Below are 14,093 nucleotides of genomic sequence, written 5' to 3' on the forward strand. Positions count from 1 at the left end.
ATTCACGTTCAAAATTACGTCCTTCAACAGCTCATCCATGTCATTCCTGCTGCGGTGGTGGGGCTTAGGGACACAGGCTGCATGGGACCAGAGCCTCTGTTTTAGGGTCCAGAGTGGTTGGGACATGGATATGGGGTCTGGATGAGCCAGTGGCATCACCAACTGCTGGGCTCAGGCTGGAGGGGTTGTGCTGGGGCTCTGCTGCTGGGCACCCAGGCTGTCACGGGGCCAGGTCCTTCTCCTGCCCCAGTGAGGGGATGGTAACCACAGCCGGGGGCTGGTGCCCGGCCCAGGAGAGGAAGGGAGAGCAGAGCATCTTCCTGGCCCAGCAACCCTCTCATTCCCTTTCCCTCCTCTCCTGACCCCATTGATGCCCAGGATTGGGTGCAGGCAAAGGCACAGTAGACAGGGCTATCAGAAGAAAACCACCAAGTAGATTTGATGCATGATTTTTATTGACTTTAAAAAAAACCAGTTGGTTTAAGACAGTTGTGTGCAGAAGTACCCATGTACACAGAGGCTACGGGCCAAGCTGCCTGCCTTGCTCCTAGCCCTAGCTCGGAGCACTGGTCTCTGCCTCTCCCAGTGGGGCAGGAGGTGCTGGGATCGGGTACTGTGTGGTGCAGACACCCTCTGCCAGCTGGGCCAGCCCGGCCCCTCCTCCCTGCCCGTAGCCCGTGCCTCAGCTCCTCTGTGTACAGTACAGTGTGCGCCGGCCGAGCAGCACGCGCCTGCCTGCGGCCGCCCTGCCAGCGAGACACGAGTGGTCGCGAGTCCTAGTGGGACAGCTTAAATAAAAAACAATAATATAATAATAATTAAAACGACAGAGGAAAGGGGAGATGGGGAAGGAAGTTAGCAAAAAAAAATACTGTCAGGGCAGCCAGAAGCCACAAGCGCACCTGACGCTGGGTGCCAGTACCGTGCTGCTGCAGGGCTTGGTGCCTGGGTTTGGTACCCAACGTCGCCACTCACCCTGTGATTGTCAGGCCTGGCCCTGCTCAGCTGCAACAGGAGCTAGTCCAGCCTCATCACACTGGATTTGGCCTTTCTAGCCACCAGCGTGGTGGCCTGGATGTGTCCCTCTCTCCCAGCAGCACTGCCCAACTAAGATCCCGTGTGGTGCGAGGAAGGAAGTGGGTACAACTGCCAGGTGCACCGGCCACGTCCCTGCCACCAGCATGGGCACAGCCAGGCGTCACCGATGGGAGATGGTCAAGGCACTCATTGTTGCTCGTGGTTTTGTGGTTTTTAATTTTCTTCCCCGTAAAAAAAAAAAGCCACAAAACAAAAATCAGCAAAAACCACCCGGGAAGGTGGAGAGCGGGGCTTGCAGCAGCCTGTGTCCTGTGGCTCGGGGCTGCCTGCACCAGGGCAGCTCCACTTCTACAGACCAAAACCCACCACAAAACTCAGGGGTTTAAATCCCTGTGGACAGAAAAGCTGAATTTCCCCAGCCTAGGGGCTGCTGACTTGGCTGCTCCAGGTGACCAACCCACACCCTCGTGTTTTGCAACTGAAGAGAAACCTCAAAAAAATAAAAGAAAACCCTGAAAAACAACCAAAGCAAAGTGGAGAAACAGGTAAGAGGCTGCTACAGAAAAGCCAGATACAAAAGGGTAAAAAAATCTCCAAGCCCAAAAAACCCTATAGTGATTGTTCCTCAAATTAACTATTGCAACCAGCAAGGCAGCATGGGCAGAGCTTCCCCACATGGGCACTGCCCCACAGCCCCTGCTCCACTCTCAGCACTGGCTGTGCAGGCAGAGGGTCCCTCTCTGGGGGATTTTTTCCATGGTTGCCTTTTTCTTGAGCTTTTTAGCATCTCCTAAAAAAAAAACAAACCCCACCTGATTGACCTAAAGAAAGTGGTTTAATGACACCTCTGGGGAGGCAGTTTGCTTCAGCATCTCCCCATCCCATGTCATAGGTTGCCTGTCCAGCCCAGGGAGCCCTGGGGACCCTGAGGGCCCCGGCTGTACCAGACTGGTGTAAACCAAGTGCCACCCTGGCAAAAGGAGCAAAGACTTTGGGATTTCAGCTTCTCACCAGAGCTGTTGAGAGCAACACAAAGCAAAAGCACAGTTCACTCACCCACTAATCTCTGATCTGTTTCCTCCCAGCCTGAAAGCAAAAGAAATCCTGTCTCTTTGACCCTGCTGCATCCCACAGCCCCTTGAGCATTCTACAACTGCTCGCAGAGCTCAGCCAGAGTGACCAGGCTGCTGCTCATGTAGGTTTCTTAGCTGCCTCCTGTACAGTCATTCCTAAAATCCATCCTACCCTTCCCCCCAGTCCTCAGGTAGAAGAGCAGGGATGCTGCACCCCAAAGCCGAGATTCCTCTTCATCTCCCCGCACAGCTGTGCCAGCAGTTGCCAGCCTGCAGCAGAGTATCGGCAATGGTCGGCTGCCCGAAGCTCCTGGCTCCCCACCGTGGATCCGTGTGCTGGGACCTGCCTCTGGCCCAGGAGCCTTCCCTGCAGAAACGACGGCATCGGGTGCCCCGGAGGTGGGGGTAAAAGAAAAATACCAAAATAAAGGAAAAAAGAAGCGGCTGGTTCCACTGGTGAGGCTGCGCAGCCGCCACAGCTCCCTCAGCCCCCTCGGCCTGGACGCGATGCTCGAGGGGCTCCCCAAAGTCACGCGGCTTCGGGGCGGGGGCTTTGTCTTCTTTTAAAAAGAGCAGCATTTGGTTTGACTGTAGAGAGATGCAAGGCGGCCACCCCTGCCGCCTGGTCAGTCGCTGATTGTGTTTATAAATCCTTTCTCAGCTGGGTTTCTTAATAATAATAATAATAATAATAATTAAAAAAAAGCAAAAAGTCTCCTTTAGCTCTGAACCTGATTGGCTGCTGGAGGCACCGAATGCCACCACGGTGGCTCTGTCAGCAATGCAGAACTGCGCTGCCCACACGTGCTCATTGCCTGGGGCCACCAGGGAGTCCCTCACCCTCTGCCCCTGCAGGCAGCAGAACCTGCTGGAGCAGGGAGCCAGAGACTCAGCCCTCAGTTCCCCCGGTAAACCTCGATCTTGCTGGTTTTGGCCAGCATGTCGATGATGTGTGCCTCGAAGTCAGCATCGTGCACCCCCGTCTTCCTGAACTCCCCGGCGTAGCGGTTGTTCTCCCAGTAGTGGTGCCAGTTCCCCCGGCTGTCAGCACCGAACCCAAAGACGTTCACCTGCCGTAGCAAGGGAGGGAGTGAGCCAGAACCCCCCGCCAGCCTGGGACACGCTCGTCTCAGCAACCCCTGCACTGCTAGGGTGATTTTCAAAGGTGCCCATTCTTCTGCGCAGCCTTCCCACCCCTCAAGGGTGCCCATCACTGTGGAGTCAGGCAACCATAGTGACTGCTGCAGTTTGACCCAAAGAATTCACCTCCTGTCTTAACCCTGCAAGGTTCAGGACTTCAGCAAACCCCCTCCATGCCAGGCAGGAGCTGAAGGAGACATCACCCACCTCATCGCAGACATGGAGGGCAAAGAAGAGCACCAGCATGCCAGTGGAGGGGTAGCGCCCGTGGTGTTCCGTCCAGCGGTCGTGGATGTACTTGAAGAAGGCAGGATTGTAGATCTGCACCTGGGAGGATAGACCAAGGTCAGCACAGGAGCCCCAGCCACGCTCCCTTTGGCACCAGGACCCTGTAAAGGAGCACTGGGAACCCTGGGGAATGATGAGGTGACAGAGGCCGTGGCCATACAGGTGCTCCTGGCAGTGACAGGGATGTGCCCCACATACCTTTTCTTTGTCCACACGCAGAAAAGGCTTCACAGGTGCATACGTGCTGGGAAAAGAGCGGAGAGGCAGGTGAGTTCTTGGAGGTCCCATGCCCCCAACTCCAGCCTTGAGTTGCCAAGGGGGGCTCTTGGGGGGAGGAACAAATGAATCCCCATTACTCGCAGGGGAGCTGTCCTCGAGCTAGGTGAGCCACCAGCCTGGTTCTGCCAGTGCCCACCGGGTACTTACAACCTGATCTGGCCAGTGGAGAGGGCACTGGCGATCCAGAGCAGGTCCAGGGTTTTGAAGGGCACGAGCACAAAGCTGACATTGGCGGGCAGGTTCTTGGCACTCTCGGGATACATGAAGTGGTGTGTGGTCCGACCACCCACATCGCCCTCAAAGCCCACCGTGGGGGCCTGGTTCATCCTGGGGAGAGAGCAGGGAGGATGACACCACTGTCCCAATGCCCCCTGCCTCGCAGATGACACGGGTGATCCCCACGAGCTGTTGAATGCCGCCAAGCAGCAGTTTCCCGCCCAGGGCGAGGCTGGACTCGCTCCCACTCATCCCAGCACCCGGTGGTGCCAGCATCACCCCCTGTCTCTGTGCTGCCCGGTGGGCAGGGCCCCGGCAGTGCTCTCTGGCCCTCACCGCATCACGAAGTCGTGCCTGTCGATTTCCGGTCCGTAGCCAGAGCCGCGCAGGTTGCCCGAGTTGCCAACCACGGCGCAGCGGCGGCAGCGGCGCGGGTCACGGGAGCGGTAGGGATCCTCGCCCGGCACGATCTGGAAGAGCTTGCTCAGGACCTCGTGGGTGTTGTGGGACTTGAACTGGGGCTGCAGCATCTGCAAGAAGGGAAGGGGGCAGGGGGGAATCAGCCAGCGCCCCCTCCTTGGTGGAGAAGCGATCTGCCCCCCTCGTGGCAGAGCACACCACGGCGCTCTCGTCCCTGCGCTCACCATCCACCACCTCTGGACGTCGGGCGGTAGGTCCATGTTCTCCTTGGTCCACACTGGGGACACGGTACCGTCATAGCGCCCATCAAACCAGTCGGTGGCTCCGGGCTCCTCGGCCGGGCAGCGGCGGCAGGAGCAGCCCCGGGGGTACGGCCCCCCTTTGCTGAGCCGCTGCATCCCGGCATAGCCGGGCACCAGCTTCACCCGGTGGATGCCGCCCAGCCCGCCGGGGTCCAGGTAGGCGATGCTGTGGTGGGAGTAGGTGAAGAGGAGGGACATGACGAAGACGAGCAGGAAGGCGGTCGAGAGGAAGCAGAAGCGCAACGAGCACTTCATGGTCGTCGGGTGGCTGAGCCGGGGACGGCGCCCGCTCCGGCACAGGGCGCGGGCATAGGGCGCGGGAGGGCGTCAGCCGGCCAGCGAGGCTCCCTGCAGGAACGAGCGCTGTAACTCCCTGCGGCGGCGGCGCGGGGAGGGGGATGCGGAGCCTCCCAGGACCCGCAGCACCGGGCTCCTACCTGCTGGGCCGCAGCTTTCCATCCGCCTTGTCCGGCCGCGGCGAGGGCCCCCGGTGGCTCGGCGTGCCAGGCAGGGAGCATCGGCCGAGGGGTCCGGCACAGCTCGGCGCGCCGGCCTCAGCCGCGGCACCGCGCCCCGGCGGCTCCTCCAGGTCCCGGCCCCGGCTGGCGCTCAGCTGCGACGGTGCTCGTCATCCCCGGGGTTTAGCTGATCCGCTGGCACGCTGCCCTCGGCCGCTGGCTCGGGAACGCGGCCACCACGACACCGGCCTGGAGCGGGAAGAAGGGGACGGCGCGTCAAGGGGTGGCGATACAGGCAGCAGAGGAGGGCTGCGCCGAGCAGGCGGAGAGTGCTGGGGGCTGAGGACTTTATTCCCCTCTGAATGCCCCAAAATGCCTCCCAGCCCGTCCCAGGCACGGGGCTGCAGGGTACGAGCCATACCCGAAGGGGACAAGCAGGCGCGGGGCGCTGAGATGCCGGCATCGCTGTCGGCGCCCGGGGAACTCGCAACGGCTCCCGGACTGTGCCCTCCCTGTCTCTGCCAGACAAAGGCTCAGCCATGAACTCGCCTCCGGAGCCGAACAAGCGGCTCCTTTCTGTAGGCTAAATTCTCCTTCTCTATCACGCCATAAGCAGCCCTTCCAAAACCCTCCTCGCCGGCTGCCGCCGCCGCCGAGACAGCCGGGAAACAGCCGGGAAACAGCCGGGAAACAGCCGGGAAACAGCCGCTCCGCAGCCTGACGGGCACCCCGGGGACGGACGCTGGCACTGTCCCCCCGAGTGGCTGCGTCCCTTGGGGAAGGTCACTCGCTCGCTCGTGATCCTGGCGGGTAAAAATAGCCCGGGCAGAGGTGCCGGAGCCTGCGCCCGGGGAGGGGCGGGAGGAGCGGCCAAGCCCCCCCAGCAGGGGGTGGGCAAAGCCAGACAGTGCTCCTTGGCCAAATCAAAAAAAAACCCCAAAAAACCAAAAACAAACCAGGCTGAAAATTCCCTTTTAACCCAGTCACTGAGTAGGAGCAGGATCCAGAATCCCAGGGGTCTGGAGACATGACCTCCCCTCCAGGCCTTTTTGGGGAGGGGGTGACCCCACCCCCAGGCAAAACCCTGCAGAGGCATCACCTCCACGGCTCAGCCCTGGCCCCAATTAAACCAGGGCCGAGGCCGGCAGCAGTAATTAGGAGCTGGCAGGCACCACCATGCTTCTTCCCTAGGAAAAAACATCTCCTGGAAAACGCTAGCTTGCTTTCCAGGAATAGACTGCTAAGCCCCCAAAAACCTCCTTGTTGGGATGGGAGGAGAACATGGACCCCAAAGGCTGCCCCAGCCCATTGCATTGCCAGGCACGGACACCTCCTGCCCAAATCATTAACCCCCTGTCAAATATTTGTTCAAGTGGGGACAGTCTTTAAAGCAAAGAGCCAAAACCTGAAGGCACATCCCGGTTCAGGTGTTTCCCTGGGCTCTGGCAGGGAATTTTAACACGCCTACATGGCCAGCAGTGACTGCAATCAGTTCCTTGGGCTGCTGCCAGCAGAAAAAGCAGGATGGTTGTTAACAGAGGGTTTTTGCATTTAGGGAGTTTGAGATAAAGCCAGTGAAAAGCTGTAACACCCCCCCGCCCCCCAGATGCAAAACACTGGAAAGATTCGTAGGTAAAAGGCAATTTTGGGGCTTTCTTCAGCTATAATATGGCAGGGCCAGCAAGCAGCATGGGCTGATCCCCCTCCCCTGCTCCCGCTGCTTACCATCCCACGGGGCTTTTTAAAGGCTAAAGGAAATGAGCTATCACGTGCTTGTGTTATTTTTGTTCCTGGTGAAAGGGGGAAAATCCCTTTCCGGCTCCCCAGCCCAGCCTGGTCCTGCCTGATGCATCCCAGCCCCGACACCATCTGGAGCACAGTTTGCACGGCCCCCATCCTGGGGCCTCCTGGAGCTGCCCCCGACCACAGAGGGGGAGGAAAACCTCCCTCCAGCCCAGCTCATGTGCGGTAAAAGAAGCCTTGACTCCCAGCGGCTGGTTTGAGTCATCATTTTCCTAGCAGGAGCTGGCAGCTATTTCCATCTGCACTGGTCCTTACAGCCCCCAGCAGGGACAGGGCACCCACACATACAAGCACACCCCAGCAATATCCATGCCCTCCCTGCCCAGTCCTAATCCAAGCTGCCTCTACAAATAAAATCCCACTTGCAGGAGCTTTTGCACCAGATTTGGACGTTTCCTTCTTAAAATAATACGGGATTTCAGGATTTCTTCTGTGGTAAGCAAGCTTGGCAACTCATCGATGCCACTAAATACCCTTCCATTCCCAAATTCATCCCCAGGATCCTAAATTGCCTCCTGAGGACCATGTACTCATCAAACACAAGATTCTTTTTGATTGCAGCAGATAATGAAGCGAGGCTATTAAAAGGTCCTGGCAAATTGCTCTGCTGCTTTTACAGGTGGATGGTTTTTTCCAATCATATAATCTTTCATTACAGGATGAATGCTGGAGCGATGTGACCGACAGCCCCAGGGCCTGGAGGATGCCTGCCCCTTCCCTGTCAGACAAAACACCGCTGATACATCCCCACTTGGCATCTTTAGGTCTCTTTTATGATCATTTTTTAAGATATCCTGGGGTTGTTAGCATGAATTTCCATGCCAGTAAAAGGCAGGGTGGGCAAAGGAGGGAGCCATCACTGGGAGATGGGATGTCACAGTGTTTGGGGCAGGGAGAGAGGGGGAGTGGAGAAGCAGTGGCAGCACTGCTGCTGCTCTTCCCAGGGATGAATGGTCTGAAAATTCTCCCAGGAGTCTTTGGGAAATGCCACCCTGTGTGACCAGGTGCTACTCATCCCATGCTCCCTGCGTAGAGACATCACTTGTGCCACCACCAAACCACTGACCGGGTGTTGGAGCGGTGCAGGGCTCCTGCAGGCGGAGGAGGGGGAAGCACACAGGGCCCCCTTGGACTGGACTGGCATCTCTGTCATGGGTGGAAAACCTGGGAATTAGGGTTGGGTTTTTTTGGCAGAGAAGGAGCAGATCTGAGCCGAGTCTTCTCCCACCTCCTTCAATGCCAGACAGAAACAGCGAGTGGTGACCTGTCCTTGTTTCAGGCACGACTTCAGTGAGCAGGACTACTACAAAAACTCATAAAACCATTCAAATTTCTTTCTGCCCATGGCCCAAGCACTGCCAGAGGCTGCAGCCCCCGGGCAGAGTGCCGAGGAGCCGCTTGCCTCCGTGGGGCCGTCAGGTCGCGTTAGCTTGGAACAGCGAGCGGGAACCCGCCGGGGGCGGCGCGGGAAGGGACGATAGCCTGTCCCTCTGCATCACTGGGCTGCCAAAGCCAAAGCAAGGCTTGGCCAGAAAAGTGCTGTTAATTAAGAAGATCCTTTCCTGCTTCACGCATCTAGAGGGATTATATTTTCCCCTTGAATTTTTTTCCTCCCTGGGAGCTGGATGGGAGAGGGAGCAGGGAGCAGAGCCGGTGTTGGCACAAGGATGTTTCTCCCTGCCATGGGTGATGCCATGAAGAACTGATGGTTGGCAGTAGACAAGCACCAGGTATTAAGAGAAGAAGCCAATTTTAAGCATTAAGCCATCACCACATCCCAACAGCAACGAGGACCTGGTAAGTAATTCTTCATCCTTTTAATTAATCATACTCCTATCAGCCAGCTCAATCAGCTAATGGAGCCAAGTTAATTGGGTTTCCCATGTTTTAAACCCAACTCGCACCCCTGGCTGCCAGTGGCAGCAATTCCAGCCTTTCCTTGTGTCTGGCCTCCAGAGGGGTTATTTTGGGCTCATCCCTCAGCGCTGGGATAGGGCCAGGAAAAAGCGTGGAGGCCAAATCCCCAGCACAGAGCTGGGATGGAGCCAGCCAGGCTGGGGCCATTTCCTATGGCATTTAGGGGCACAGGGGAGTGCCAGAAGAGGGAGAACAGATTTGAACGCCCCCAGCCTTGCTGGCAGATGGGCCTGCAGGACTGGTCCAGCAACCTCCCAAAGCCCCTTGGCTCATCCACAGTGAGACCCTCAGGGAACTGCACCAGCCTGAGCACCCTGTGCTGCTCGATGGGGCAATGCTCTGGGCACTCTCCCCCCAAAACTCACACTGGCAGAAGCAGCCTGACAGATGCCTGTCCCTGCAGCTCACACTCACATTGGGACTACCCAGCCACATGTACCAGCTTATGCGGCTGATGTCCCTGAGCATTCTCCAGTGCCATTTCCTCCACCCTCTGCCAGCCATTCTGGGTCTCCCCAGGGAGAAAAAGGAACCCTGCACTCCTGGGGTGTTGATAAGCCCAAGGCCATGCTCACAGCACGGCCTTGTCACGCTCAGCTCCCTGTGCCAGGAGCAGCAGCTCCCTCCTTGAGGCAGGACAGGCAGGGAAGGGAGTGGAAATCTCCCCCCTGATCCTGATGCCTGTGGAACTGAGAGGCAGAGACAGCCCAGCTGCTCTGCACCTCAAGCACCCACCCCAGAACCCCCAGTTTGCACCAGCTGCCTCAGTTTGCACCAACTCAAGTACCAGCAGCTCAGGTGCCACACAGCTGGGTACCACTGAACCCTGGGTCAAGCACCACCACACCAGGCGCCACCAAGCTGAGTCCCACCGAGCAGCCAGGTGTGGCCAACCAACTCAGCAGAACACAGGAGGCAGAGTCTGGGGCTTGCCACCCACCACTGCCTACTCCTCTCTCCCATCTTTGCCCCAGCTCCCTGTGCAAAGCCATCTGGTCCCATGGGGAGCCAGCTCCCCACTGCTGGCCATATTTCTGCCTCCCCCTCCCACAGCTGCAGCCCGGGGTCAGCAGGGTCTGCCTGCTCCCCCTTCCTGCCTGCTGCAGCAGGGCTGCACCCCACAGACAGCCCTGAAGCAGTGTCCCTGCAGCCTCAGCTGCCTGCGAAGATGTGGCCACACCGCAGGCAGACACTGTGCCTGGGAGGGGCAGGGCCCCTCCTCTCCTGTCACCACCAGCATCCGGAGCCGCCAGCAGCACCCTGAGCCTCCCCGCCGGCTGGGAAGAAACCACTTCCCCTCCACGCTGCTGCTGTTTTTACCAGCCTGGACCCGATCGGTTCATGCCTGATGCCTCACCAAGAAAATATGTGCAGGAGCGTAGGACAGGAGGATGCTGCAGCAGGAGGCACTGCTGCTGGCTGTGGCCCTGCGCCCGGGGAAGGCGAGCTGGGACACGGGGCCCCTGCACTTTCCTGTCTTCCTCCCCGGATCTCACCTGCGCCGAGGATCGGAGGCGGTGGAAAACCAAAGGTTCTCCTTTGGCTTATGAGGGCTGGTTGATGGGTGCTGTACCCACAGCTGCCCTCTCACCCCTGGGGAACAACCCAAGCTGAGAACTGCAACCTCGGCACATGCTGCGGGTGGCCCATAAAACCACTCTGGTTTGCTCTGCCTGCAGGCAGCACTGAGAGGACATTGAACTCGTTAGGGAAATTGCACCTATGAGATTTCATTGCAAGGAAGTTACGAAAGGCTCCCCGGGCCGGAGGGCATCAATCCCAGCACAGCCCAGTTACAGCCAAGAACTCCCATTAAATGTAAAATTAGAGCAGCTCCACTGGCGAGAGCCCCTGACTTCTCTCCACTAGCTGGGGCTCTGCTCAGACACCTGGGGAGAAGGGGGAGCATTTGCAGCTTCCTAATTAGCCCAATTACTGCTGCAGATCAAAAGTCCTTTGCTGGGGACATGGCTGCACCCGGAGCAAAGTGACTGCAGCTTGTTCTGGTTTCCCAAGAGCAACTGTTGAGGGTCTTATTTTAGAGCTCAAACACTGAACAATCCATCCCGTAAGGAAAAAAAATCTATACAACACATACGCACATCTATAAATTATATAAATTTTTATACACATTCACCACTCATCCATGGGCAGTTTCGGGGGTATCTTTGGGAACTTTGCCTTGGAGTTTGGACCCAAATCACTTGCACTTTCAAAAAAGAGTTTTTGGAATATGCCAGCAGCAAAGAGCGACATGAAGCCAAGAGATAGCCCGGACCCCAGTGCAGAGCCCAGCAGGGCAGGGAGAGGAGGTTCCCAGCCTCTCCCATCACATCCCAGCCCCGCGGGGGCAGGCGGGCTCTGACAAATCCTGGCTCATGAAGAAGCACTGAAGCCGGCCAAGCCACCGGAGAGCAATTAGCAGCTTGCAATCGTGCAAAAAAGAAATGCAACGGGAAGAGATGAAAGCCATCGAGCTGCCGGGACCTCGGCACGCCAAACTGGGCGGCATCCGGGGTGCCGAGAGCCCGCAGCAAAACCACCGATCCCTCAGTGCCATCGGAGCCTTTCCCCAAAAAGCGGCAGTTTGGGGCTTGTTTGGGCAGGAAAATTCAAGCGTTCCCGCAGCATGCGGCAGCCGGGGCTCTCCGTGCCTGCTCTCCCCGCCTGCCTCCGGCGCCGGCGAGGCGTGGGCGGCGAGCGGAGCGCGCCCCGCCGTTCCCAAGAACCGCCATGAGCTCCCGGCAGGAGAGGGAAGCGCTTTGGACGGGCAGCTGCCGCACACAGCCGGCAGCGGGGCCGCTGTCGCTGCCAGATGGGGACAGACAGACAGACAGACAGACAGACGGGCACGCGCGCCCGGGGCGGGGGGCGGCGGGCAAGGCACCCCCAGCCCAACCCGCCCCGCTGAGGCCGCGACGTCAGCTTCTGACAGAAGGGGAAGAAAAGGGAAGAAAGGGAAAACCGAGCCCGGAGCGTTGAGGAAGTTCCCGTGGGCGCTCACCGCCTTGGCCGCGATGTGGCCGGGGCGGCTGCCCAGGGCCAGCAGAAGGAGAGCCCGAGACACTGCAGGGCAAAGCTGCCTTCACCAGCTCGGAGCCCACACGTCTTCCCGGAGGGAGGCTCAGCAAGTTTTGGGCTTTGGTGTGATTTGGTTCCCCCCAGCCACGTTTTATGATTGTTGGCGGCAGGCGGGGACGTGGCCCTTCCTCCAGTCTGAGCTTGCACGCTGCCCAAATGCCATCCTCCCCCCAGTGTTTTCCGGCTGGTATGGGAAGCCCTCACTCTAGGGAAATATTTGGGAGCTTTGGAATAAGTGCTCTGACCCTGCAGCTGGAGCCTGAGCAAACCTTCCCCCTGTGCCAGCAGCACTAAAACCCCCGGAATATGTGGGGACCCCTTGAATGGCCAGGCCCCGAAATACGGGCTCCGGTATCAATTTCCCCCTGGCAGCCGTGCTTCGGCCAGGGCAACACCCCGAAACAATGGGACAGGCACACCGACAAGATCTCACACCAGCGCCCGCCTCAGTGGCCCCACACACACAAAGCAGCAGGCAAAGGACATCCCCTGCTCGGTGACACAGTTTTCTACCCTGTCCCCGGGGACGCTCAGGCTGTTTGTGAAATCCTGGCTGCCACTGCCCATGCAATGGATGCCGTGTGTCACGCAGCCATGTGTCACACGGCTGCTGAGGGACCTTGCACACTGGCACTGGTGGGGACCGGGGCCACTCGCAGCCAGCCCTCCCACCCTCTCCCCCGGCTCTGCCCTCAAGATCCCAGGGCACAGGGCGGGAGGGGAGCAGCTCCAGCAGCTCCATCAGCCCCAGCCCCGACAGCCCTGCTAGGGCCAGCATCCTCCCCGGGCGAGCACATCCTGCCCAGGCAGCACCCTGGAGCTGCACACCGCGGCTGGGGCCAGCACACCCTCCCTGGGGACCGCTCCGCAGGGCCCGGGCCAGCATTCCGGACCAGCGGAACCTCCTGGGTCTGAACCCAACGCATCCCGGGTGGATGCTCCCGGCAGCCAGCACCCAGCACCGGGAGCAGCAGCCAGAACCGGGACCCGCACCCCTGCTCATCCTCCCAGGGCTGTTCAGCACCCACTGCATCCCCGGGGGATACTCCCAGCCCCGAGACCTGCACCCAGTCCCGGCACCGGCAACCGGCACCACCACAGCGGGGATGAACCCCCCGCATCCCGTGTGGGCGCTCCCCGAGGCCAGCTCCCAGCACCGGGACCAGCCCGCAGCAGCGGGGCAGCTCCCGGGCGGGCTCCCCCGCCGCCGCCCGCTACCCGCGCCGCCTCCCCGGGACCGGCATCCCGAGCCGAGCCGTGCCCGCATCCCCCGCCTGGGGCCCGCTCTGCGCCGCGGTACCTGGCTCAGCTCCGGCATGGCCCCGCCGCCGGGCTCACCCGGGCCCCGCCGCCACCGCCCTCCGCGCCGTGCGGAGCCGTGCCGTGCCGTGCCGCGCGGGGCGGGGGGGAAGGGGGGGACGGACGAGCCCGGCAGGCTGGGAGATGTAGTCCTGGGCCGCCCGGCGGGGCTTGTGGGACTTGTAGGAGGCGAGCGGGGCCGCCTGCGCCCACTCTCCCACCGGCATCTCAGGAATCCACCCCGGGGCCCAGCCCGGGACTCACCCCGGCACCCCGGCACCCCCAGCCCGGTGCCCAGCATCGGCACCCCCGGTACTCAGCCACCAGGATTCACCCCGGTACCACCGGGCGCATCGGCAGCCCCCTGAACACCTCCGGTACCCAGTGCGATACCCAGCTCGGTACCGACCCCAGTATCCACCCGGCGCACCCGCATCTCCGGACATCGGCACCCCGGTACCCATCCCCCGTTATCCATCCCGGTATCCGCCCGGCGCGCCGGCATCTGCCGCTACCCTCTCTGATACACACCCCGGCACCCACCCCGGGACGCACCCCAGTGCATCGACAGCCCCCAGTACCCCCCAGGACCGATCGCACCCCAGCACCCACCGGGCACCCACCCTGACCACCCACCGGGAACCGACACCCGCGCCCACCGCCCGGCACCCCTTCTCTCTGCAGAGAGCCCTGCGAAAAGCCAGACTCGAGACAGGGGTGACGCAGGGCACTCAGGGGCACGCACTGCCGCCGAAACCCGTTTGAGGGCAGAAACCGTC

At 60.1% G+C, this 14,093-nt stretch overlaps 1 protein-coding gene across 4 annotated transcripts; it reads right to left on the reverse strand.

Annotated features, from left to right (window-relative positions):
- Positions 1-433: 433 nt before the first annotated feature.
- Positions 434-13,463, reverse strand: ST3GAL2 (ST3 beta-galactoside alpha-2,3-sialyltransferase 2). 4 transcript variants are annotated; one of them, XM_038148442.1, is made up of 8 exons: positions 13,316-13,463; positions 5,194-5,463; positions 4,679-5,104; positions 4,371-4,564; positions 3,966-4,145; positions 3,738-3,783; positions 3,459-3,578; positions 434-3,181 (listed from the first exon to the last, which is right to left on the reverse strand). In XM_038148442.1, exons 3-8 carry the CDS (start codon positions 5,009-5,011, stop codon positions 3,008-3,010), a joined length of 1,047 nt encoding a protein of 348 aa, XP_038004370.1. In that variant the 5' UTR covers positions 5,012-5,104; positions 5,194-5,463; positions 13,316-13,463; the 3' UTR covers positions 434-3,007. The 4 variants fall into 4 exon arrangements, 3 of the variants coding, with proteins under 3 accessions (XP_038004370.1, XP_038004372.1, XP_038004371.1); XM_038148444.1 differs by lacking the exon at positions 13,316-13,463 and adding an exon at positions 10,431-10,659; XM_038148443.1 differs by lacking the exon at positions 13,316-13,463 and adding an exon at positions 5,636-5,919.
- Positions 13,464-14,093: the final 630 nt, after the last annotated feature.

Source organism: Motacilla alba, chromosome 11, assembly GCF_015832195.1.
Source record: "Motacilla alba alba isolate MOTALB_02 chromosome 11, Motacilla_alba_V1.0_pri, whole genome shotgun sequence".
NCBI classification, from domain to species: Eukaryota; Metazoa; Chordata; class Aves; order Passeriformes; family Motacillidae; genus Motacilla; species Motacilla alba.

Bases quoted from the DNA above. Each gene is read 5' to 3' on its own strand.
- ST3GAL2 (XM_038148442.1), bottom strand. From the start codon at position 5,011: ATGAAGTGCTCGTTGCGCTTCTGCTTCCTCTCGACCGCCTTCCTGCTC. The intron at 4,565-4,678 runs GTGAGCGCAGGG...CCCTTCTTGCAG, and splicing joins ACGTCCAGAGGTGGTGGATG to ATGCTGCAGCCCCAGTTCAA. The intron at 3,182-3,458 runs GTGGGTGATGTC...TTGCTACGGCAG, and splicing joins CCCTCCATGTCTGCGATGAG to GTGAACGTCTTTGGGTTCGG.